This window comes from Lampetra fluviatilis, chromosome 64 (genome assembly GCF_964198595.1).
Source record: "Lampetra fluviatilis chromosome 64, kcLamFluv1.1, whole genome shotgun sequence".
Lineage (NCBI taxonomy): Eukaryota > Metazoa > Chordata > Hyperoartia > Petromyzontiformes > Petromyzontidae > Lampetra > Lampetra fluviatilis.
Genome location: NC_136338.1, coordinates 313,387 through 340,070, shown reverse-complemented (window position 1 = coordinate 340,070; position 26,684 = coordinate 313,387). Strand labels below are relative to the sequence as shown.

Here is a 26,684-nt window from a genome sequence, read left to right as displayed (position 1 = left end):
TATTTATCCTGGAGGAATCTGATGAGCTATAAAGCTTATTTTCACAGATGTCCAGTAGGGGCACGGGGTCAGAACGTTACAACAACAAACAAAACAACAACTCTATAGGAGTGCAAAGTATAGGAAAGGTAAACAAATCCCTAAAACATACAAATTCAAGTCTTTTAAAGAAATGACCCAGTCACAAATGATAACTCAACGGAGTCTCGGCTTATGATCATCATCATCACGTGGACATTTATAGCGGGAGGCAAATCCTCTAAACGCGTGACGTCGTTTCTTAATGTCGAGGGAAAGACCGCAGGACCTGCAGAGAAATGAAATCCACTCTCCCCATGGCCGCAGGGCCCGAGATGCCACCGCTGGTTCATTCGGTGGCCGCTTTCGCCACGTGCCCCACCTCCCCGAGGTGCCACCGCTGGCGGGAGCAGCGGCGCACCACCAGCCTCAGGCCCTGCTCATCGTCGGGGCTCTCCGCCACCTCCAGGCAGTTGCCGCTCTCCGTGTTCCGAATCTCTCCGTCCTGCGGGTGCCATCGGTGGGTGCGTGGGTGGGTGGGTGGGTGAGTGGGTGAGTGGGTGGGTGGGTGGGTGAGTGAGTGAGTGAGTGGGTGGGTGCGTGGGTGGGTGAGTGAGTGGGTGGGTGAGTGGGTGGGCGGGTGAGCGGGTGAGCGGGTGAGTGAGTGGGTGGGTCGGTGGATGGACAGATGGATGGGTGGGTCAGTTGGTTGACGGGTGGTTAGGGGATTAAAAAAAAGGAAAAATCATGCTTACGCGTGGGTTATGTGACACTTTCCACTGAGGCGAGTTTGTCCTGGGAAGTATGGCACTTAATTCATTATGTATACGTCTTGTTTACCCAGGAAAGCATCACTGAGTCTCAACACGTTTTCTTAGCAGGGTCTTCCTAACCTGCTGGTCATTTCTCAGCATTGGGGATGTGGTGTTAGCCAATATCAGTTCCACTGTGGATGTGGGTTTAGCTATGGGAGGTGGAAACCGAAAAACCCGGAGAAAAACCTACGCAGAAGAGGGGAAGATCACACACTCCCACACACACACACTCCACACACACTCCAAACACACACTGCACACACACACTGCACACACACAAACAAAGACAAAGATCCCCCTTATAACTTTAACAGACTGGGGCAAGAGCTGTTAGCGAGCACCTATGAAGGCCGGCACGGCACACGAGGGGGTGAAGGGGGAAGTGGCCAGCACCACACCCGGCCGTCTTTGTCTCCCCAGTGGCGATGTTTGACACACCGCACCAGGTACTCATTTGAGGCCGGAATTGACCGAAGGGAGGCCCAGTGGCAGTTCACATAAGCGTCGCCGATGTTCGCCGTGAGCGGGAATCGAACTTGGGTGGCTGGGTTTGTAGCGCAGAGCGGCAACCACTACGCCAGCACTCCCCAGCACCACCAGCACCACCACCAGCACCAGCACGGTCACCTGAGTGAATTTCCAGTGCATCCTGCGTCTCTGCTGCAGAGCGAGCGAGCAGGCGATGAGGGCCGGGCCACCGCTCTCCCTCCCATCCTCCTCCTCCACCTCCTCCACCTCCACCAGGCAGCGTCTCTTCGGCCTCCACAGGTCCAGGCTCCAGTCTCCAATGAGCAGCTCGGACGTGGCCGTCAGGCACACGCGCTGCGCCGCACGCGACACATCCACCGTCGCGTCGTCGTCGTGAGATGTCAACTAAACTATCTTGAATTTTACCAAATGATAGCTCAAGGAAGTGGCTTATCGCCATCGTGTGGACATTCACAGCAGCAGCTCACATACTCTAAACGCGTGGTGGTGTTGATTCTAAATGTAGAGGGGGAAACCGGAGGACCCGGAGAAAAATCCACACGACCACGAGGAGAGAGACACACGCAGACTCCAAATATACAGCAGCAGGCGTCAGGATCGAACCCACGAGCTCCTGCATACCACGCGAGGTAGTTAACATCTCCTAGCCACCGTGACTCGGGACATCTATCGTGAGATCAATCGTGAGATCCATCGTGAGATCAAGCGTGAGATTTAAGATGAGATTTATCGTGTGATGTGAGATCAATCGCGAGATCAATCGCGAGATCAATCGTGACCCCTCTTCGCCATCCCGTTAGAGAGAGACGCAGAGGGCGAACCAGGCGCGTTTCCTGTCAGGCCGAGTTGGCGAACGCTCTGCCCACCCAGAGCCTCACCTGCGTGGAGTAAATGTGGCACGGGTAGAGGATGGGCCGCTTCTTCTCGGGAGAGCCTTGGTCCAAACACAGATCTTCTCTCACTTCGTTTTTCATCTGCCGAGGACAGCAGAGGTGAAGGTGGACGGCGCAGAGGTGGTGCAACTTGGTGGTGAATGTGTGAGTATGTGAGCGAATGGCTGGGTGAGTGTGTAAGTGAGTGAGGCTCGTGAAGAACGCTACTGGGCAGTCGGAGGCAGTCGCCCTCCAGCAACAACGGAGGGCAGATGAGCGACGCTCACAACAACGGGAGGAGGGGTGGGGCTGAGTGGGGAGGGGCTGGGGAGGGGCTGGGTGGGGAGAGTGGGGAGGGGCTGGGTGGGGAGGGTGGGGAGGGGAGGGTGGGGAGGGGCTGGGTGGGGGGTGGGAAGGGTGGGGCTGGGTAGGGAGGGGCTGGTCACCCCGTGGTGCCCTTATAAAACTCAACGTTTAACCGACTCATGCCGGCTTGTGCCCGCCCTCACAGTCGGCCATATTTTCCGAATACACCACGCCGCCGTTGACCTTGGCCATTGACCGAGCAACCCAACGTTCCTACCAGCTCCCTCCGCAGGAATGTGTTCTAGTCTGTGCCCTCATTCGATGGGAGCGCGACATGTGCCGCAGAAAATCATATTTAATTAAAAATTATTTGAAAAAAAGGTAAGCGTAAACATTTAATAAGCGACATTTTCCTCAATTATTTTTTTTACTGTTGTTAGCATATCGGATGACGTAGATTTAAAAGGACGTCGTTCATTTTCATCGATGACAAACTCAATGTTCTGGCGGGACGACTGCATGACGAGTGCCATGTTGCTTTACTTTTGTTTAAGCTTAAAGATTAGTTTGACTGTTATTTTTAGGTGTAATATGCCTCACTTACAACGAGTGAACGACGTGTTACCAATGCAAAAAAATTGCAAAGAGCAGCCAACAAATTAATTGGAAAAAAAATTAAGTAAATATGTAAATTTTTTTTTTCTCTAAAATACAAAATATGTCAAAATTTCTGCATGGAAAAATAAGTTGTCATGTGGATACTATATTAGGCTAAATTATAAAAAAAGCATTTAGCTCCTCATTGCATTTTTCCTTTCTTAGTAGTCTTTGTCTTATATTCCTGCTTGGTCTAGCTGTTCAGGGAATGTTATTGGCTTCTTGCTTTGTGTATTTATTATTTAAAATCATTTACTTATATGTAATTACTTACACTGAAATTTAATGATATTTTTGAGAATTTAGAACAGTTTTAATTTTTAAATTAAAAACAAAAAAATATGTCAGATGGGTATAAAATAAAGCATGAGTCAGAACACGAGAAGAGGAATAAACAATACACAAGGATGAAGCATTAAAGGAGATCAAGGGATATTTTCTGAAGTTCATGAACAAGGATGTGAAGAGTGAGAGTGCAAAACCTCCAATGGAATCATCACTATTAATGATAAAGCTGGATCATGATAATAATGAACCTCATGAAAATGTTGTTCTTGAAGCAGACGATCATTCGCATATGAAAAACAGGCTCATGCCCCTTTGGAACCAGATGATGTGGTGGAAAAAAATCAGACTCCAAGGCTAACATCATCTGCTGCCTTTACGAGTTGGCTTGACAGTGATCCTGCACTCTGGACAGAAGTCACTGCAGATTTTGAGACAGAAAAAGGCGAAAAGCACATGCCAGATTGAATGATCGATTCAGTTTCCTTGTAGATGGATCACTGTTCACAGAAGAAATTGAAGTGCGGGCCAATGCATTGGTTGCCGCATATCCAGCAGATCTTGAAAAATCATCCACTGATTAATTGCTGTTGTTAGTGCACTTGTATGCAGAGAAAAAACAGTGGCAGATTTGCTCAAATCTGAAATATCTGATCAGCAGCTTTCTGAATGTTTACATTTCTCTCAGGATGTATCTTGCCATCTTGGGAATAAATTGTGAATGGGAGCGTTCTTTTTCGAAGATAAATCTGATTTTAAAAATTGCCGCCGATCAACCATAGGACAACAACACTTGCCGTCCCTTGCACTACTTTCTATTGAGAATGAGATTGTGCGAAAAACACCATTTGAAAAACTTTATTAACTAATTTTGCAATGAACACAAATCTTAAAAAGTTCACCTCCAGTGTTAATTTCTCTCACCTTATATAAAAAAAACGATTGACATAACTGCCTCTATATACACTGTGCCAATACTTGCTATATATATTTATATTTATTCAAGAAGATATCTTTGTAACATTATTTATCATACAAACAAAAAGAACACGGTAAATTTTTTTCCATAGACCCTTTAGTTTTCGTAGGCCCAAGGCACAGTGCCGACTGGATAAGAGGTCCTGGCAGTACGCCGTACCGGATACTCCCCACTCCGTACCGGATACTCACCACTCCATACCAGATACCCACCACTCCGTACCAGATACCAATCACTCCGTACCAGATACCACTCCATACCAGATACCACTCCATACCAGATACCCACCACTCCGTACCAGATACCACTCCATACCAGATACCACTCCATACCAGATACCCACCACTCCATACCAGATACCACTCCATACCAGATACTCCCCACTCCGTACCAGATACTCACCACGCCGTACCAGATACCCACCACTCCGTACCAGATACCACTCCATACCAGATACCCACCACTCCGTACCAGATACCCACCACTCCGTACCAGATACCACTCCATACCAGATACCACTCCATACCAGATACCACTCCATACCAGATACCACTCCATACCAGATACTCCCCACTCCGTACCAGATACTCACCACGCCGTACCAGATACCCACCACTCCGTACCAGATACCACTCCATACCAGATACTCCCCACTCCGTACCAGATACTCACCACGCCGTACCAGATACACACCACTCCGTACCAGATACCACTCCATACCAGATACTCCCCACTCCATACCAGATACTCCCCACTCCGTACCAGATACTCACCACGCCGTACCAGATACACACCACTCCGTACCAGATACCACTCCATACCAGATACCACTCCATACCAGATACTCCCCACTCCATACCAGATACTCCCCACTCCGTACCAGATACCACTCCATACCAGATACTCCCCACTCCATACCAGATACCACTCCATACCAGATACCCACCACGCCGTACCAGATACCCACCACTCCGTACCAGATACCACTCCATACCAGATACCCACCACTCCGTACCAGATACCACTCCATACCAGATACCACTCCATATCAGATACTCCCCACTCCGTACCAGATACTCCCCACTCCGTACCAGATACCACTCCATACCAGATACTCCCCACTCCGTACCGGATACTCCCCACTCCGTACCGGATACTCCCCACTCCATACCAGATACTCACCACTCCGTACCGGATACTCCCCACTCCGTACCGGATACTCACCACTCCATACCAGATACTCCCCACTCCGTACCGGATACTCCCCACTCCGTACCGGATACTCCCCACTCCGTACCGGATACTCCCCACTCCGTACCGGATACTCACCACTCCGTACTGGATACTCACCACTCCGTACCGGATACTCCCCACTCCGTACCGGATACTCCCCACTCCGTACCGGATACTCACCACTCCGTACCGGATACTCACCACTCCGTACCGGATACTCCCCACTCCGTACCGGATACTCACCACTCCGTACTGGATACTCACCACTCCGTACCGGATACTCCCCACTCCGTACCGGATACTCCCCACTCCGTACTGGATACTCCCCACTCCGTACCAGATACTCCCCACTCCGTACTGGATACTCACCACTCCGTACCGGATACTCCCCACTCCGTACCGGATACTCACCACTCCGTACCGGATACTCCCCACTCCGTACCGGATACTCACCACTCCGTACTGGATACTCACCACTCCGTACCGGATACTCCCCACTCCGTACTGGATACTCCCCACTCCGTACCGGATACTCCCCACTCCGTACTGGATACTCACCACTCCGTACTGGATACTCCCCACTCCGTACTGGATACTCACCACTCCGTACCGGATACTCCCCACTCCGTACCGGATACCCACCACTCCGTACTGGATACTCACCACTCCGTACTGGATACTCACCACTCCGTACTGGATACTCCCCACTCCGTACTGGATACTCACCACTCCGTACCAGATACTCCCCACTCCGTACTGGATACTCACCACTCCGTACTGGATACTCACCACTCCGTACCAGATACTCCCCACTCCGTACTGGATACTCACCACTCCGTACCGGATACTCCCCACTCCGTACCGGATACTCCCCACTCCGTACCGGATACTCCCCACTCCGTATCGGATACTCACCACGCCGTACTGCACGATGTCGTGGTGCCGTGGCAGTGAGGGCAGCACGTTCTCCAGGTACCAAGCAAAGCTCTTGCAGTTGAGACGCTTGCGCAGAGCCACGCGCTCCGAGATGTCGCCGATGTCGATCCCAGAGCCCTGCGCGGTGACACCAACGAGACGAGAGTTGGATACCCAGTGAATGGGCCAACGTTGCACGAACTTTGAGCCAACGTTGGGCCAACGTTGCACCAACGTTCGTCCAAGGTTTCATGTTCACTGGGAAGTAATCGGGCGGTGACGCTAGGGTCCAGCAGTGGCGCATTCGCCGCTCGTAGTTGCCGAGGTTCGACTCCGGCAGGTCGTCCTGGTTAACACTGCCGCCATGACCCTCACTAGGACAAGCGGATTGAGAAACGAATATCTACATCAGGTCAACATGACTATGCATCATGTCAACATGAATATGCATTATGGTAACATGAATACACATTACGTCTACATGAATATGCATGCGTGTGCTGCACGTACGTTCATGGGCACGTTCCAGGCCATGTACACGTTCCTCTTGTAGTCGTCCATCCAGATCTCGGCCACGCGCAGCGCGTTCCTGCGCATGTGGACGCTCAGGTCCGGGGCGTACGGCTTGAAGTAGCGCTCGATGTGAGCCAAGCGTGAGCAGGGCAGCACCTCCACGCTGCCCCCGCACTGCCACACCTGGGCACGGGGGGGGGGGGGGGGGTCGTCACCGATAGCCCAGCCACTGTGACTGTCCACTCTGAACAGGGCAGCCAGATGCACGCATTTGTGTTGAACTTGTCGTTTTCCTTTTCCCGCACCTTCGATTATCGCGGTTGCGAAAGAAGTTCAACATACGTACAACACAAGACAAAGATTCCCCGTATTGTCTTTGCAGACTTTTGGGGCAAGTGCTGTTAACGAGCTCATATGAAGGTTTACACACCACACCAGGTACGCATTTAAGGCTGAGTCGACCTAGTGCCAATTAAGGTCAACATACATACAGGAGAGACCCAGGACCCATTCAGATAATCGTCAATGTTGTTGGTGGCCGTGAGCGGGAATCGAGGTCGGGTCGCCAAGTTCGTAGCACAGAATGCGAACCGCTGCACCACCGTTCCCCCACCATCACCAAATGGAAAATTTAAAACTTCTCAGTAGTGTGCGACTGTGGTTACCCAGACCACACCGTACGATGTATAACGACGCAATTCCCTGATCCACAAATACGAAGGAGACATCATCTGGGTGTGACCACCTGTATATTGAAATTGTAGTTGTCACTCTGCATCTACATCAGTCGACCTAGGGGAGGCCCAGGACCGGTTCAGATAATTGTCACTGGTGTTGGCCGTGAGCGGTAATCGAATGCGAGTCGCCAGTTCCATAGCGCAGCGTGATAACCACGACATCACCGCTCCCACAACATTTTTACATCATACATGCACATTCTTCGGCACCGTGCATACTCAACGGTACTAATCGGAGGTGCGGGGGAAGGACAACAAACTAAAATACAAACAGGAGTTGTAAAGAAATGAGTCTGTCAATCTAGATGATGTAAAAGTGCGCAGCTCCAGTGGCTTCCGAATGTCGGAAGGGAAGAGCGTTCCAGACGGCCGCAGAAGCGCGCGACAAGATGGCCGTCGTTGTTCGATGGCCAGCCAAATCCCGCTCCTGCTACTCGTTATTAACAGCACTTGCCCCAACAGTCTGTTAAGGCTACACGGGGAATATTTGTCTCTGTGTCTCTGCGTCCTCACCCTGAGGCCCAGTTCCACGTTCTCCCCTCCGTACACCTGCATGCCTTCATCCAGAAAGCCGATCTCCTCCAGGTAGCTCTTGCTGGCCGCCATGCAGCCCATCACAATCGGGCTCCTATCCACAAACAAACAACACACAACAGACAAAGATCCCTCCCACGTATAGCCTTGAACAGACTGCTGGGGGAAGTACTGTTATAGTGAGTAGCGGTACCTATGAAGGCCCGCAGCCACACACACTAACATACGCACACACACAAAGACAAAGACCCTCGTACAGCATTAACAGACTGTAGGGGCAAGTGCTGTTAACGAGCACCTATAAAGGCCGGCACGGCACACGAGTGGGTGGGTGGCCAACACCACGCCCGGCTGCCTTTACCTCCCCAGTGGCGATGTTTACACACCGCATCAGTTACTCATTTGAGGCTGAGTCGACCTAGGGGAGGCCCAGGACCGGTTCAGATAATCGTCACTGGTGTTGGCCGTGAGCGGGAATCGACCGCTCCCCACACACACAGCTGGGATTCACACTCGCTCTCGTGTTTAACTATCCCACCTATCAACCAAGAACTCAACAATGTCATCTCGGAGCTGACTCAGGTCGCGATCCCATCCTTTCTGGGATCGCGCTGCTGCTGCTGCTGCTGCTGCTGTCACCATCCTAGAATCTCACCCAGATCCAGAAGAACGCCACTTGTGAATAAGTCAACAACGGCGGACTTACAGAATAATAATAATAAAAGACCTCCTCGTTTGAGACCACATCATCATCACACCACCTCCTTCTGGCTTTGACATTTCCTCGTCCAGTAAGACACTGGAGGAAGCATCGACCGCATCATGTAGCCCATCACAATGGAGCTCCTGCCGCGGGGCAGTGCGAGTATGTGGGGTGACATGGTGGTGCGGTGGAAGTGGGCTCAGTAGCATCGTTATCAGTCCAGGGGATGTGTGGGCATAGCAGCTCTACATTATCAGCTCGGGGGGGGTGCTATGATATGTTCGGATATTGCCCCAATATTTGATTTGTCTCTCGCTCAGTCACGCAACCTCGAGGCTATCACGGTACACACACACACACCACGGCTGCTCCTCCCTCGCTCCTAATCCACATCGTCGTGACTCGCTCACGGTCTCGAACATTTCACGCTGCAGGGGGCGCTCCACCTTCGAAAAAATGGCAGCCACTTCCAGCTCCGTAGTCTTTGCATTAGAATGGTAATGAAAATAATCGTTAATTAAGCGAATTAAATTGAAATAAAACGTGCAACACAAATTAAATGCATTTTCATAAAAAATATAAAAACGTAAATCCGCGTAAAAAACAAATCTCATCATATTCTTGGTTCTTTCGGTAAAGTCATGTGTAAGGGAAATAAGAAAGTAATAAAAAAATATAGTATTATTATTTTATTATTTCCCTTCCACCTGACTTTACCGAAAGAACCAAGAATATGAATCCCTGCAGTTACGAAAGCTTTAAATCAAAATCTCATCATGGTGACTGTCAAGGGGGGCCCAAAATCGTAGCTTTGGCTACCACCTGATGGTCCGTCACCGCCGCGTGAGCCTCACCTGATGGATCCGTCACCGCCGTGTGAGCCTCACCTGATACTCCGTCACTGCCATGTGAGCATCACCTGATGATTCGTCACCACCGTTTGAGGCTCACCTGATACTCCGTCACTGCCGTGTGAGCCTCACCTGATGGATCCGTCACCGCCGTGTGAGGCTCACCTGATGGGGGCGGTGGGGTCCCCTTTGCGCACCCAGTCGGCGGGCGGATTGAGGTAGGCGCACCACAGCTCCCAGTTGAAGGCCTGCGCGTTGGCGCTGTAGTGCTGCACGCGTAGCGTATCGTAGTGCGTGTTGTCGAATACCGGCGACAGCAGTAGGCGCCGGTTGGCCGCGAGGCGACCCAGGATCGGCTCGGCCCTGACGCGGTAACGGCAGCAGCAGCAGCGAGAAGAGATGCGTTACAATTCATTCATTCGTCATGCGTAGTCGGCGAAGGACCGTTGCGCCAAACGTGTGATCTCTTGCAACAGAATTCGATTCGCTATGAGCGGTAATTAAATACCACGCCCAAAAATATCTGGTAACAGGGTACCAATAAAAAATCCGGGGACATCTATTCCGGCCACAAATAATAGCTCAACGAAGTGGCTTATCACACGCTGATGTTTAACGGCAGCCAAATTCTCTAAACGCGTGACGGCCATTCTAAATGTGGAGGGGAAAAATCTGGAGGAAAAGTCCACGTGAGTACGAGGAGAGAGAGACATGGGGGCGTCAGATTCGGAATCGAAGCCACGACCTCCTGTATACAAGGCGAGGTAGTAAACATTTCCTTGCCACCGTGGCGCCCCCTCTGGATGGGTCGAACTCGGCAGCCAACGGGGACCTCCTCGTCAGCTGCCTGGCACGCGGTCGGGGGGAAGTGGCACGGTGGTGGGAACGTCACAGCTGTCTGTCTGCGTGATGACGTCATCACGCATTCCACAGCCCTTGAGCCGGGTGCGTCGCGCTGTGACGTCATAATGCCTCCCCTACCTCACCCACCCCACCCTTCAGCATGACCCAGTGCTGGCTATAGCGATTGATGCAACTCGCGGTGCAAAGCGTCAGGGCACAGTGGACTCACCGGCTAGAGAGAGTTTGGGACTCAGCAGCTAGAGAGAGTTTGGGACTCAGCAGCTAGAGAGAGTTTGGGACTCAGCAGCTAGAGAGAGTTTGGGACTCAGCAGCTAGAGAGAGTTTGGGACTCACCGGCTAGAGAGAGTTTGGGACTCAGCAGCTAGAGAGAGTTTGGGACTCAGCAGCTAGAGAGAGTTTGGGACTCACCGGCTAGAGAGAGTTTGGGACTCAGCAGCTAGAGAGAGTTTGGGACTCACCAGCTAGAGAGAGTTTGGGACTCAGCAGCTAGAGAGAGTTTGGGACTCACCAGCTAGAGAGAGTTTGGGACTCACCAGCTAGAGAGAGTTTGGGACTCACCAGACGGAGAGAGTTTGGGACTCACCAGCTAGAGAGAGTTTGGGACTCAGCAGCTAGAGAGAGTTTGGGACTCACCAGCTAGAGAGAGTTTGGGACTCACCAGCTAGAGAGAGTTTGGGACTCACCAGCTAGAGAGAGTTTGGGACTCACCAGCTAGAGAGAGTTTGGGACTCAGCAGCTAGAGAGAGTTTGGGACTCACCAGACGGAGAGAGTTTGGGACTCACCGGCTAGAGAGAGTTTGGGACTCAGCAGCTAGAGAGAGTTTGGGACTCAGCAGCTAGAGAGAGTTTGGGACTCAGCAGCTAGAGAGAGTTTGGGACTCACCAGCTAGAGAGAGTTTGGGACTCACCAGCTAGAGAGAGTTTGGGACTCACCAGCTAGAGAGAGTTTGGGACTCACCAGCTAGAGAGAGTTTGGGACTCACCAGCTAGAGAGAGTTTGGGACTCACCAGCTAGAGAGAGTTTGGGACTCACCAGCTAGAGAGAGTTTGGGACTCACCAGCTAGAGAGAGTTTGGGACTCAGCAGCTAGAGAGAGTTTGGGACTCACCAGCTAGAGAGAGTTTGGGACTCAGCGGCTAGAGAGAGTTTGGGACTCAGCGGCTAGAGAGAGTTTGGGACTCACCGGCTAGAGAGAGTTTGGGACTCAGCAGCTAGAGAGAGTTTGGGACTCACCAGCTAGAGAGAGTTTGGGACTCAGCAGCTAGAGAGAGTTTGGGACTCACCGGCTAGAGAGAGTTTGGGACTCACCGGCTAGAGAGAGTTTGGGACTCAGCAGCTAGAGAGAGTTTGGGACTCACCGGCTAGAGAGAGTTTGGGACTCACCAGCTAGAGAGAGTTTGGGACTCAGCAGCTAGAGAGAGTTTGGGACTCACCGGCTAGAGAGAGTTTGGGACTCACCAGCTAGAGAGAGTTTGGGACTCAGCAGCTAGAGAGAGTTTGGGACTCACCGGCTAGAGAGAGTTTGGGACTCACCGGCTAGAGAGAGTTTGGGACTCACCGGCTAGAGAGAGTTTGGGACTCACCAGCTAGAGAGAGTTTGGGACTCAGCAGCTAGAGAGAGTTTGGGACTCACCAGCTAGAGAGAGTTTGGGACTCACCAGCTAGAGAGAGTTTGGGACTCAGCGGCTAGAGAGAGTTTGGGACTCACCAGACGGAGAGAGTTTGGGACTCACCAGCTAGAGAGAGTTTGGGACTCACCAGCTAGAGAGAGTTTGGGACTCACCAGCTAGAGAGAGTTTGGGACTCAGCAGACGGAGAGAGTTTGGGACTCACCAGCTAGAGAGAGTTTGGGACTCACCAGCTAGAGAGAGTTTGGGACTCAGCAGCTAGAGAGAGTTTGGGACTCAGCAGCTAGAGAGAGTTTGGGACTCACCAGCTAGAGAGAGTTTGGGACTCACCAGCTAGAGAGAGTTTGGGACTCCCCAGCTAGAGAGAGTTTGGGACTCAGCGGCTAGAGAGAGTTTGGGACTCACCAGACGGAGAGAGTTTGGGACTCACCAGCTAGAGAGAGTTTGGGACTCAGCAGCTAGAGAGAGTTTGGGACTCAGCAGCTAGAGAGAGTTTGGGACTCACCGGCTAGAGAGAGTTTGGGACTCACCGGCTAGAGAGAGTTTGGGACTCACCGGCTAGAGAGAGTTTGGGACTCACCGGCTAGAGAGAGTTTGGGACTCACCGGCTAGAGAGAGTTTGGGACTCACCGGCTAGAGAGAGTTTGGGACTCAGCAGCTAGAGAGAGTTTGGGACTCAGCAGCTAGAGAGAGTTTGGGACTCAGCAGCTAGAGAGAGTTTGGGACTCAGCAGCTAGAGAGAGTTTGGGACTCAGCAGCTAGAGAGAGTTTGGGACTCACCGGCTAGAGAGAGTTTGGGACTCAGCAGCTAGAGAGAGTTTGGGACTCAGCAGCTAGAGAGAGTTTGGGACTCACCGGCTAGAGAGAGTTTGGGACTCACCGGCTAGAGAGAGTTTGGGACTCAGCAGCTAGAGAGAGTTTGGGACTCACCGGCTAGAGAGAGTTTGGGACTCACCGGCTAGAGAGAGTTTGGGACTCAGCAGCTAGAGAGAGTTTGGGACTCACCGGCTAGAGAGAGTTTGGGACTCAGCAGCTAGAGAGAGTTTGGGACTCAGCAGCTAGAGAGAGTTTGGGACTCAGCGGCTAGAGAGAGTTTGGGACTCACCAGCTAGAGAGAGTTTGGGACTCACCGGCTAGAGAGAGTTTGGGACTCACCGGCTAGAGAGAGTTTGGGACTCAGCAGCTAGAGAGAGTTTGGGACTCAGCAGCTAGAGAGAGTTTGGGACTCAGCAGCTAGAGAGAGTTTGGGACTCAGCAGCTAGAGAGAGTTTGGGACTCACCGGCTAGAGAGAGTTTGGGACTCAGCAGCTAGAGAGAGTTTGGGACTCACCGGCTAGAGAGAGTTTGGGACTCACCGGCTAGAGAGAGTTTGGGACTCACCAGCTAGAGAGAGTTTGGGACTCAGCAGCTAGAGAGAGTTTGGGACTCAGCAGCTAGAGAGAGTTTGGGACTCACCGGCTAGAGAGAGTTTGGGACTCAGCAGCTAGAGAGAGTTTGGGACTCAGCAGCTAGAGAGAGTTTGGGACTCACCGGCTAGAGAGAGTTTGGGACTCAGCAGCTAGAGAGAGTTTGGGACTCACCGGCTAGAGAGAGTTTGGGACTCAGCAGCTAGAGAGAGTTTGGGACTCACCGGCTAGAGAGAGTTTGGGACTCACCGGCTAGAGAGAGTTTGGGACTCACCGGCTAGAGAGAGTTTGGGACTCAGCAGCTAGAGAGAGTTTGGGACTCAGCAGCTAGAGAGAGTTTGGGACTCACCGGCTAGAGAGAGTTTGGGACTCACCGGCTAGAGAGAGTTTGGGACTCACCGGCTAGAGAGAGTTTGGGACTCAGCAGCTAGAGAGAGTTTGGGACTCACCGGCTAGAGAGAGTTTGGGACTCAGCAGCTAGAGAGAGTTTGGGACTCACCGGCTAGAGAGAGTTTGGGACTCAGCAGCTAGAGAGAGTTTGGGACTCAGCAGCTAGAGAGAGTTTGGGACTCAGCAGCTAGAGAGAGTTTGGGACTCAGCAGCTAGAGAGAGTTTGGGACTCACCGGCTAGAGAGAGTTTGGGACTCACCGGCTAGAGAGAGTTTGGGACTCAGCAGCTAGAGAGAGTTTGGGACTCAGCAGCTAGAGAGAGTTTGGGACTCAGCAGCTAGAGAGAGTTTGGGACTCACCGGCTAGAGAGAGTTTGGGACTCAGCAGCTAGAGAGAGTTTGGGACTCAGCAGCTAGAGAGAGTTTGGGACTCACCGGCTAGAGAGAGTTTGGGACTCACCGGCTAGAGAGAGTTTGGGACTCAGCAGCTAGAGAGAGTTTGGGACTCAGCAGCTAGAGAGAGTTTGGGACTCACCGGCTAGAGAGAGTTTGGGACTCACCGGCTAGAGAGAGTTTGGGACTCAGCAGCTAGAGAGAGTTTGGGACTCACCGGCTAGAGAGAGTTTGGGACTCAGCAGCTAGAGAGAGTTTGGGACTCAGCAGCTAGAGAGAGTTTGGGACTCACCGGCTAGAGAGAGTTTGGGACTCACCAGCTAGAGAGAGTTTGGGACTCACCAGACGGAGAGAGTTTGGGACTCAGCAGCTAGAGAGAGTTTGGGACTCACCATCCGACGGGGAACTCCACGTGGGCGTCCATGACGGCCACCACGGGCCCTGAAGCGGCCCGGATGCCGGTGACGCGTGACGCGCTGAGGCCCCTGCGGGCCACGTGACGGACGAGGTGGATGGACACGTGCTCGTACATGCGCTGGAGCTGGGTGATGTTTTGCGTGAAGCCCTCCTGCAGGTCACCTTGATGGACGAGACGCAGAGACCCACACGGAACCCCTCTGGTCATTATCACCAGCGAGGGGTAATGCATACGATAGCTCGGTGGGCTTTACCTGCCACACAATTACTCACCAACCCACTCACCCACTCACTCACCCACCCACCCACCCACTCACCCATACAATTACTCACCCACTGACCCACTCACCCACATACCCAATACCCACCCACCCACTCACCCACCCACCAACCCACCAACCCACTCACCCACCCACCCAACTGCCCATTCACCGATCTACTCACCCACCTCCCCAATTCCCATCCACCCACTGGGGTTGCCACCAGTCCGGGAACAGCCATTCTGTGTTCAGGTGGCGGGAATTGATTTGTGCCGCCGAGAACTTATGCAAGGATTGCGTCGACCCTTGCTGCAGGAAACTCGCTGGGCTCACAGAGAGAGAGAGATCTGTGTCTGGGTTGTCTCTGCTGCGAAAGAGGTGGAGGAAGAGAAGGAGGTGGAGGAAGAGAAGGAGGTGGACGAGGAGGGGAAGGAGGTGGAGGAGGTGGAGGAGGTTGAGCAGGAGGAGTAGAAGGAGGAGGAAGTTGAGGTTGAGGTTGAGTTGGAGGTTGACGTGGAGGAGAAGGAGGAGGTGGAGGAGGTGGAGAAGGTGAAGGAAGTGAAGGAAGTGGAGGAGGAGGTTAAGCAGGAGGAGGAGTAGAAGGAAGAGGAGGAAGTTGAGGTGGAGTTGGAGGTGGAGGAGGAGAAGGTGAAGGAAGTGGAGGAGGAGGTTGATGAGGAGGTGGCAGCCCCGCAGCTCTCACCGTAGTCGCTGCAGTCGTCGACGAGGATGACCTCGTTGAGGAGGTGGTGCGGCGTGTTGCGCACGGCGGAGGTGACGGCGCGCAGCAGGATGGAGACGGCCTCGTTGTAGAAGATCAGCACCAGGCTGAGAGCCGGCAGCTCCGATGGGTACCGCTTGGAGCTGCAGCTGGGGGGGGGGGGGGGCGCAGGAGAGGGGAAGTATGGTCAAATGACCCCTCCAGCGACCCCACGTGGTGAAGAATGGGAAATACCCCCCCCCCCCAGCCATCTGCGTGCTGGTGTCTGGCCACTTCGCCCCCACATCGCCTCCTGCACGGCAAACTCGGGGTGCGTGGGCAGCACCACGCCCGGCCGACTGTGTCTACACAGTGGCGACGTGCCCACACCTCACCAGGTACTCATTTGAGGTTGAGTCGACCTAAGGGGGGGCAGGCCCATGACGGCTTGAGATGATCGTCACCGCTGTTGGTGTTGGCCGTGAGTGGGAATCGAACTCGGCTCATAACCGGGCTTCGTAGCGCAGAGTGCTGACTGCCGCTACGCTACCGCTCCCCGCCACGCACTCGCTCACACAATCTCCCACCATCACAAATATTTCTCCAGAACATGCAAACTCCACACAGAGATGCGCCCGAGTCTAAACTAAACAATGTTTTAATAGTTTACCAGGGTAAGGCCCAATGAGCTATGTAGCGCTTTTTCAGAAGCAACCTGGCCAGAAATGATAACTCAACAAAGTGGCTCATCACGTGGACATTTATAGCAACTAAATACTCTGAACGCGTGACATTGATCCCTAAATGTGGAGGGAAACAATCGGAGGACCTGGAGAAAAATCCACGCGATCGCGGGGAGAGAGACACCGCAATTCCAACTATACAGCAGCAGGCGTAAGGGTCGGAATCGAACCCACGAGCTCGTGCATGCAAGGCGAGGTAGTTAACATCTCCTAGCCACCGTGATGATGATGAGAGAGAGACACGCAAACTCCAAATATACAGCAGCAGGCGTCAGGGTCAGGATCGAACCCACGACCTCCTGTATACCAGGCGAGGTAGTTAACATCTCCTAGCCACCGTGATGATGATGAGAGAGAGACACGCAAACTCCAAATATACAGCAGCAGGCGTCAGGGTCAGGATCGAACCCACGACCTCCTGTATACCAGGCGAGGTAGTTAACATCTCCTAGCCACCGTGATGATGATGAGAGAGAGACACGCAAACTCCAAATATACAGCAGCAGGCGTCAGGGTCAGGATCGAACCCACGACCTCCTGTATACCAGGCGAGGTAGTTAACATCTCCTAGCCACCGTGATGATGATGAGAGAGAGACACGCAAACTCCAAATATACAGCAGCAGGCGTCAGGGTCAGGATCGAACCCACGACCTCCTGTATACCAGGCTAGGTAGTTAACATCTCCTAGCCACCGTGATGATGATGAGAGAGAGACACGCAAACTCCAAATATACAGCAGCAGGCGTCAGGGTCAGGATCGAACCCACGACCTCCTGTATACCAGGCGAGGTAGTTAACATCTCCTAGCCACCGTGATGATGAGAGAGAGAGAGACACGCAAACTCCAAATATACAGCAGCAGGCGTAATGGTCGGAATCGAGCCCACGACCTCGTGCATGCAAAGCGAGGTAGTTAACATCTCCGAGCCACCGCAGACGCGAACTCAGACGCTTCTCGCTGTGGGGGGCGAGCGTCACCATTGCGGCAGCGTTGCGGTGCTGGCTGAGCAAACAGCGAAGCGAACCCTTGACTCACACTCGGGGCCTCCATCTGGAATGGCTCTCGCCAGACCCTTGAACTCTTCTCATTGGCGGTATGAGTGTGTCTGGAGGACTGAGGGTGAACAAACCTTGGGTATATTTTGGGAAAGAGACGCGCAGACTACATGTGCTCGTACGTACGATGAACTTCTTCGGGACCGTAGGTAGCCAATCGTGCTAAATCGGAGGTGCGGTGGAAGGACAACAAACTAAACACAAACAGCAGTTTGAAAGAAATTAGTTTTCAATCTAGATTATTTAAAATGCATAGCTCCCACTCGCTTCGTAATATTGGAGGGAAGAGCGTTCCAGACGGCCGCATCAGTCTCCCTCGAGCCTCATACGGCCCTCAGCCATCGGTGGACATTGCACATTACTGTGGGGTGGAGGCGAGTCTCTATCCGTAGGACCACTGCTGTTGACTTCCCTGGGGTAATTTAGCATCTCGCGGCGGATATGAGATGTTAACTACCTCTCCTGCTACACCGGAGGTCGTGGGCTCGATCCCAACCCTGACGCCTGCTGCTGTATATTCCGAGTTTGTGTGCCTCTCTCTCTATTCCCGTGGTCGCGTGGATTTTTATCCTGGTTCTCCGTTTTTATCCCTCCACATCTCGAATGAACGCCACGCGTTTTGATGGTTTCAGCTGCTATACATTTCCACACGGTGATGATGACAAGCCACTTCGTTGAGCTATCATTCGTGTTCGCCAGGTCGCTCCTGAGAAAGAGTTCCGAAACTCAGTTGTGGGCCCTTACCTGGAGTTCTAATTGTATCCGCCCCGGAGGGAGGGATTACGTTGATGGGGCTGATTCACCCCCCACCCCTCCCCTCGCCCCTCCCCACCCCTCCCTCAACCAGGACTTGACCTCGCGACCTTCTCCGATTGCCGCTGAGCCGCCACTCGGCCCGCCTGCCGGGGTCGAGGGGTTCGCCCGCGTGCTCCCGAGCGCCCGTCGACGTCACCGCCACTTCACAGGCGGCGTTCGCTTTCCAACAACGCGCCCCCCGCTTCCCACAGAATTTGAAATTAAAGCTAACCACTACAGTATTTTCTATTATTTTATTTGTCCACCAGGTAAGGCCCACTGAGCTAATTGGTGTTTGCGTGTCTCTCTCTCTCCCCGTCGTCGCGTGGATTTTTCTCTGTGTCCTGCTCCGGGTTTTCCCCTCCGCATCCAGAATCGACGCCACGCGTTTTGAGTGTTTCAGCTGCTCTCGATGTCCACGTGACAAGCCACTAACTTCGTCGAGCTATCATTTGTGATAGCCAGGTCGCTTCTGAAAAGAGCCAAGTAGCTCAGTGGGCCTTACGTGGTAAAGCGAAGTTTGTAGTTTAGTTTACAAGCGGCCTACGCTTTCCAACACGCGGCCCCCTTTCCACGGAATATTTATTTTTGTATTTGACCAGGTAGGGCCCACTGAGCTCTTTAGTTATTTTTCACGACCTCCTGTGTACCAGGCGAGGCAGTTGACATCTCGACACCGCCCGCGGCACACAAATGCGCAGTTCGCGACACCCACGTGACGCTCCAAATGGTGACGTCACGCGCGGCGATGGCTTCGGGACGACGATGATGGTGGCGATGATGATGATGGTGGTGGTGGTGATGATGATGACGATGATGATGATGACGATGATGGTGGCGATGATGATGGTGATGATGGCGATGATGATGGTGATGATGGCGATGATGGTTGTGATGATGATGGTGATGATGGCGATGATGGTTGTGATGGTGGTGACGATGATGACGATGATGGTGGTTGTGATGGTGGTGACGATCATGGCGATCATGACGATAGTGGTGACGATGATGACGGTGATTACGATGAGGGCGGTGATGAGCGAGTGTGACTCCGAGTAGCATACTCGGGAGGGTGGTTGATGATGATGATAATGGTGGTGATGAATGATGATAGTGGCCGTTATGATGACGATGATTACAATAATGATGATGGTGCTGATGGTGGTGATGCCGATGGTGGCGGTGATGGTGATGGGGAGTGTGACTGTGGGTGGTGTACCCTGGGCGGGGGCGGTTCATGATAATGATGGGAGTGATGATGAAGACGATGATGGTGATGATGGCGGTGATGATGAATGATGATGACGACGATAATGATGATGACGATGTCGAGCGAGAGTGCGACTCCGAGTGGCGTACCCGGGAGGGCGGTTGTCGGGCACGTCGCGGTCGAGGGGCAGCCGGTCGCTCAGGTAGGCGTTGTAGCCGTAGGTGAGGAAGCGCGCGCACGCCTTGCGCTTCTGCCGCGCCTGGAGGTCCTTGCCCCACTCCTTGAAGAGGATCTCGGCTGGCCTGGCCACCAGCTCATTCCCAGGGCACACGGCGTCCGCGGCCTCCACCGTTCCCGCCGCCTCCGAATTGTTCCTGGCTGTTGTTGTTATTGTTGTTGATGGAATAAAAAAAAGAGTAAAACGCGCGCGCGTGCACACACAGAATCAGTTGACGCCCCGTGAAGATTAGATGATGAAAAATACTAAAATCTGTTTTTATTTCTCCAGGTAAGGGTCGATTGAGCTGTGTAGTTGTTTTTTTTCAGAAGGGATCTGGCGATCACAAATTATAGCTCAAGCAAGTGGCTCATCATCGTCATCGTTGAATGGAAAGTTATAGCAGCATGCGCGATGTCGATTCTAAATGTGGAGGGAAAATCGGAGGACCTAGAGAAAAATCCACGCGACCACGGAGGAATAGTGGGAGACACGGAAACTCCACATACAGCAGCAGGCATCGTCAGGGTCGGGATCGTAGCCACGACTTCCTGCATACCAGGCGAGGTCGTCAACATCTCAGACGCTGTCGCTGCCTGACAACGACAGCGTCCTGGGTTCGACTCCCGACTGGGGCACCTTTCTGTGTGGAGTTTCTATCTTTCAAAAAGAGTTTCAGATCTCATCGGATATCTCGAGTGAAAATGTATATTGTGATTGTGTATGTTCTCCCCCTGCTCTGCAGAGTGAGTGGCTCACTGTTCAGTTTGTATGATCTGACCCTGTTCTGTAAAGTGAGTGAGTATGAGAGTGAGTGTGGGTGAGTAAGTGTGGATACTGGATGCTCTCCCCCTCTTCTGCGTGGGTTTCCTCCGTATTCTCCGATTTCCCCCTCCCATAACTAAACCCACATCTACAGTGGAACTGATATTGGCCAAAACCACGCCCCCGATGCTGAAAAATCCCCGTAAAATCACTTAGAATCAGAATATGTATTCATACTGGATGACTGATGAGCTATACATAAATTCTCTTCTTAGGTTCTTTCGGTAAAGTCACGTAGAAAGTAAAATAAAATAAAAACAAAAATCACGACGTTTCGGAGGCAACACAAGTCTCCGTCATCAGGTGGGACCGTCACAGCCAGATTAGCTGTATCAAGTGAGGCAATGATTCAAGATGTAATCCCTTAAAAGCGAGTTGAGGGGGGAGGGAGAGGGAGGGGGGGAGCTCATCAGACTATGGTAGCCAATGAAAGGAACGTATCGGGAGGGAGGGGGAGGCGAGGCCAAAAGGGTGGGCGATGGACGTGGAAGCGCTTGTGCGCAAGCGGCCAATTACTGCACACGCCAACACAATGGAGCGATTGTGCGCAAGCGGCCAGCCACTGCACCCGCCAACACAATGGTCAGAGAGGAGGAGGGGAGGTCTAATACACATGATAGACAAAAGAACGAAAATGATGATGGGTACAAACTTAGGGGGAGCTCATCAGACTATGGTAGCCAATGAATGGAACGTATCGGGAGGGCGGGGGGGGGGCGAGGCCAAAAGGGTGGGCGACGAACGTGGAAGCGCTTGTGCGCAAGAGGCCAATTACTGCACACGCCAACACAATGGAGAGAGAGGGGGGAGGGGGGGTCTGATACACATGATAGACAAAATAACGAAAATGCCCATGTTTATACCAATGTTCACAGATGTCCAGTCGAAGTGGGTCAGAACGTTACAACAACAAAGAATACAAACCCAAGGCAGGAGTGCAAGTTATATCAAAGGTAAACAAATCACTAAAAAATACGTAAATAAAACTACACTATTTTTTATTTTAGCAGGTAAAGCCCACGGAGCTATGGGCCTATTTCTCAGAAGCGACCCGCCTACCACAAGTGAAAGCTCAAGGAAGTGGCTCTTCGTGTGGACATTTATAGCAGCCAAATCATCAAAATAATCTAAACGCAAATTTCCACGCGACCACGGGGAGAGAGAAACGCAAACTCCAAATATACCGCAGGCATCAGAGGTCGCGTTCGAACCTACGACCTCCTGTGTACCAGGCGAGGGAGTTAACATCTCAGAGCCACCGTGGCGATTTGGATCACACAGCAGCAGCATCATTGCTCCGGGCGCGACAACCCTGGCAGGACCCTCCTGGACAACGAGAGACTTGCGGCTCTCCTGGGTAAAGGAGCGCACTGATGATGCGGATTCTTACACAATGCGGATGCTGAGACGTAGCAGCACAATTGTGACTGAACTGGTAATGGGAAAAATGGATCATATCAGCCCGGTCTTAGAGTTCAACAGAACTTTATACTCGATCTTCGTTCGTATTGTGTTCATCTATCTTCATGGAAATGACAGTGGCCGCTCCTGTCACGCAGATAGGTGTGCTGTGTGTGTGAGTTTTTCGGTTTTCGAACCAGCGTCTTGATATGCGGTCGCATTCAAATGCTGCTCAAAATCCACAGGGTAATTGTAAATGGGCAGACTACGTCACCCTCAGACTCTCATAGGGACCAGCGTACTACTCAGTTACACCCATAAGTGACATTCGAGACCCACCAGAATCACATCGGCGCCAATATACTTATACACGGAGCCACAGACTCACAATGCTACAGACTCCCTTAGAGACCCACAGACTCACACAGAGGCGTGGGGATTTCAATCTAAGGGCGCCGCGGTGGCTATAAGATGTTAACTACCTCGCCTGGTATGCAGGAGGTCGTGGGTTCGATCCCGACTGCTGACGCCTGCTGCTGCTGCTGAATATTTGGAGATTGTGTGTCTCTCTCCATCCCCGCGGCCGCGTGGATTTGTCCCGAAGTCCTCCGGGTTTTCCCACCACATTTAGAATCAACATCACGCGTTTAGAGTATTTGGGCTGCTATACATTCCCACGTGGTGATGCCAAACCACTTCGTTGAGCCGTCATTTGTGATGACCGGGTCGCTTCTGAAAAAGAGCTACACAGTTCAGTGGGGCCTTACCTGTTAAAATAAAAACATAGTTTAAGAAGAGTTTCAATCACATACGCACGTTATCCGGCAGCATCTGCTTAAGCAAAACAACGTCTGTGTCAGTTTCGACCTTCTGGATGTCATTAGCAGAGCAGGTCAAGTTATAACAACGCATTTTAAGACTGTAATATGTATTTGGCCGCTACACATTTCCTACTTCGATAGCCACTTCGTTGAGCCATCATTTGTGGCCGGGTGGATTCTGAAACAGACCTACACAACTCAGTGGGACCTTCCCTGGTAAAAAATGTTTTTAAAGGTTTTTGTTTAAATATCACCACAGTGTCGGCCCAGTGTCGTGAGACGCAGTCGCTTTTAGAAGCTCTAATACATGAATCCGTTCTGGTCAAGGACAGAGCAAACACAACGCTGCGTTTATTGACTCAAGCCCAGAACATTGGGCAGCGGTGTCAAGTTCCCGGATACAATTTGAACTTTGCCAAATCCACTCGTAAACCCCGTGTCAGCGCACCCATGTTTGAGTCATTAGTGCACCCCGTGCACGTAGTGCACCACTCACTCACCCACTCACTCACCCACTTACTAGCCCACTCGGTCTACCAATCACCCTACCACTCAACCACTCAACCACCCACTCACTCAACCACTCAACCACCCACTCAACCACTCAACCACGCACTCAACCACTCAACCACTCACCCAATTACTAGCCCACTCGGTCTACCAATCACTCACCCACTCACTCAACCACTTACTAGCTCACTCGGTCTACCAATCACCCTACCACTCAACCACTCAACCACCCACTCAACCACTCAACCACTCACCCAATTACTAGCCCACTCGGTCTACCAATCACTCACCCACTCACTCAACCACTTACTAGCCCACTCGGTCTACCAATCACCCTACCACTCAACCACTCAACCACCCACTCAACCACTCAACCACTCACCCAATTACTAGCCCACTCGGTCTACCAATCACTCACCCACCCAGTCACTCACTCAACCACTCACCTACTTACTAGCTCACTCGGTCTACCAATCACCCACTCACTCACCCACTAACTCACTCACCCACTCGGTCTACCAACCACTCACCCACTTACTAGCTCACTCGGTCTACCAATCACCCACTCACTCACCCACTCACTCACTCCACTCAGCCACTCGGTCTACCAATCACTCACCCACTCACTCACCCAATTACTAGCCCACTCGGTCTACCAATCACTCACTCACTCACTCAACCACTCACCCACCTACTAGCCCACTCGGTCTACCAACCACTCACTCACTCATCCACTCACCCACTAACTCACTCAACCACTCACCCACTTACTAGCCCACTCGGTTTACCAATCACTCACCCACTGACCCACTCGGTCTACCAACCACTCGCCCACTTACTCAACGACTCACTCGGTCTACCAACCACTAGCCCACTTACTCACCCACTCACCCACTCTGGCAATTCACTTTCGGCTATGTACACATGTTAACATACAAGCATGGCGAGATGTTAACTGCCTGGCCTGGTATGTAGGAGCGCGTGGGTTCGATCCCGACCCTGACGCTTGCTGCATATTTGGAATTTGCATCTCTTTCTCTCTCTCATCGTGGTCGTGTGCATTTTTCTCCGGGTCCCCCGGTTTTCCCCACCACATTTAGAATAGAAATTACACATTTAGAGTGTTTGGGCTGCTATACGTTTCCACGTGATGATGATGATAGTTCAGTGGGGCCTTGCCTGGTGAAATAAAAACTTAGTTTAAGAAGAGTTTCACTCACATGCGCACATGAACCGGCAGCATTTGCTTAAGTATAACAACGTCTGTGCCGATATCGACCTTCTGGATCTCGTCAGCAGAGCAGGGCTTGTTAAATAAATGCTGCCGGGTAACAACAACGCATCCTAATACTCTAATAGGTCAGAGCACTTCGTGGCATTTTTTTTATTATAGAAACGTCCGTCAGCAACAACGTGCTGAAGAGAATATGTATTTAGAATCCGTGAGTGTGTGTGTGTCTAATGCCATCCGCCTGCGACACGGTTCAGAAAGACTCAGGTCACTGATCTAAGAAATATGGAACACAACATGAAAAGTGAGCAAAGAATATGGAGCAATTACGAAGCAATACATGAAAAGTGTCGCAAGTAGGCATGGAGAAGCGCATGCTTGAAATGGCATCGTATGCACGTGTGTTGAACTTCGTTCGCACCGTACATAGCCAACCGTGATAATCGGAGGTTCATTGAGAGACACGCATGGTGTAGAGCAGCGACTATTCTCAGTCTTGTTTTGGTCACGACTGCACTACCCCCTGCCTGACCCAACGTGCTTCCGAGAAATCTACGAATAATGAGCATCAGTATTGTAACCAACCACATGTCCATCTTGTGAGGTACACCCAAACGAGCTAGTAACGTCCATCTGTGGACTGACCATGGCTGCTATGGTAGGATGATAGTGGCGGTTCGGGGGAGGGGGGGGAGGGGGGCCTTCATCCAGCAGTGGATTTGAGCGCGGCTGACAACAACAAACACGACTGTCAAAGTCCCCGTACCTTGCACGAGCGAATCCAACAGCCGTTCGATGTTGCCGAGTCGCATTTCGGCCACCCCACGCCCCGCGTCTCGCCCCTCTCCCTCGGCTGACGCCGCCGATTCCCTCGCGTGCGGCCGAACGCGCCCCGCGTCGCGGCCGCACCGCAGGAGCCACCACGCGTTGGCGCAGCAGAGGGCCGCGAGGACGAGCGCGCACGCGGCCCCCTGCCCGCGTGCCGGTGTCGGCAGGACCATGTCCGGCGTGAGTGACTGTGGGGGTGCCTCTGGGGGTGACTGTGGGGGTGCCTGTGGACACGTGCGCGCTGGCCGGCGTGAGTTGTACCGGGGGCACGTGCGCGCTACGAGGGATTTTATGTGCAGATCCGTTCAGCGGTGATCGATATTTGAGAGGTCGCTCAAAAATTGAGATTGGCAGGTGTCAAGAACTTCCCGCTGTTCTTCGTGCACTCAACTCTCTCTCTCTCACTCAGCCATCCATAGATTTTTGTTGTTTGTTTTGATTTCAAAAGACTTTTTTCTGACATGACACACGCGCACTAAAGGAAAAGTTACAAATGTTGCAATGCGCAGGACATCGTGTGAGAAATGTAGGTCGCCAACGTGTATGTATGATGAATTTCTTTCGCACCGTACGTAGCCAAACCGTGCTCATCAGAGGTGTGGGAGGGGGAAGGACAACACACTAATAAACAAAAAGCTAAAAAAATTCGTTTTAACTTAGATGTGAAAGTGCATAGCAGTGGCTTCCGAATATCGGAAAGAAACGCGTTCCAGACGGCCGCATCAACAACATCACCAACACCATCAGCATCACCACCACCATGTATGCGTTATGTTGAACTTCTTTCACGCCGTACATAGCCAACCGTATTAATACGGAGGTTCGGGGGAGGTGGTAGACAACAAACTAAAACACATAAAGCAGTTCTAGAGAAATGAGTTTGTCAATGTAGATGTTGATTTAAAAGTGCAAATCCCCCAGTGGATTCCTAATATCTGAAGGGAAGAGCGTTCCAGACGGCCGTGGAAGCAGCGCATCCGAAAGCGCCGCCCCTTTGCGGCGCCCCGTCAGTTTGTCCGATGTCCCGCGGGAGCTGCGTTCGGATCCCAACCGTCCCCGCTGCCACATTGCAGTTTGAAGC

The 26,684-nt window shown here is 52.2% G+C and overlaps 1 protein-coding gene across 1 annotated transcript; it reads right to left on the bottom strand.

Annotated features, from left to right (window-relative positions):
• Window positions 1–367: 367 nt before the first annotated feature.
• LOC144951887 (polypeptide N-acetylgalactosaminyltransferase 18-like) lies at window positions 368–25,776 on the bottom strand. The gene is made up of 11 exons (XM_078882234.1): window positions 25,542–25,776; window positions 19,920–20,148; window positions 15,968–16,134; window positions 14,980–15,166; window positions 10,073–10,270; window positions 8,333–8,447; window positions 7,080–7,265; window positions 6,570–6,707; window positions 2,201–2,296; window positions 1,560–1,655; window positions 368–523 (listed from the first exon to the last, which is right to left on the bottom strand). The coding sequence occupies exons 1-11, from the start codon at window positions 25,774–25,776 to the stop codon at window positions 368–370; spliced, it is 1,803 nt and encodes a 600-aa protein (XP_078738360.1).
• Between the last annotated feature and the right edge of the window lie 908 nt (window positions 25,777–26,684).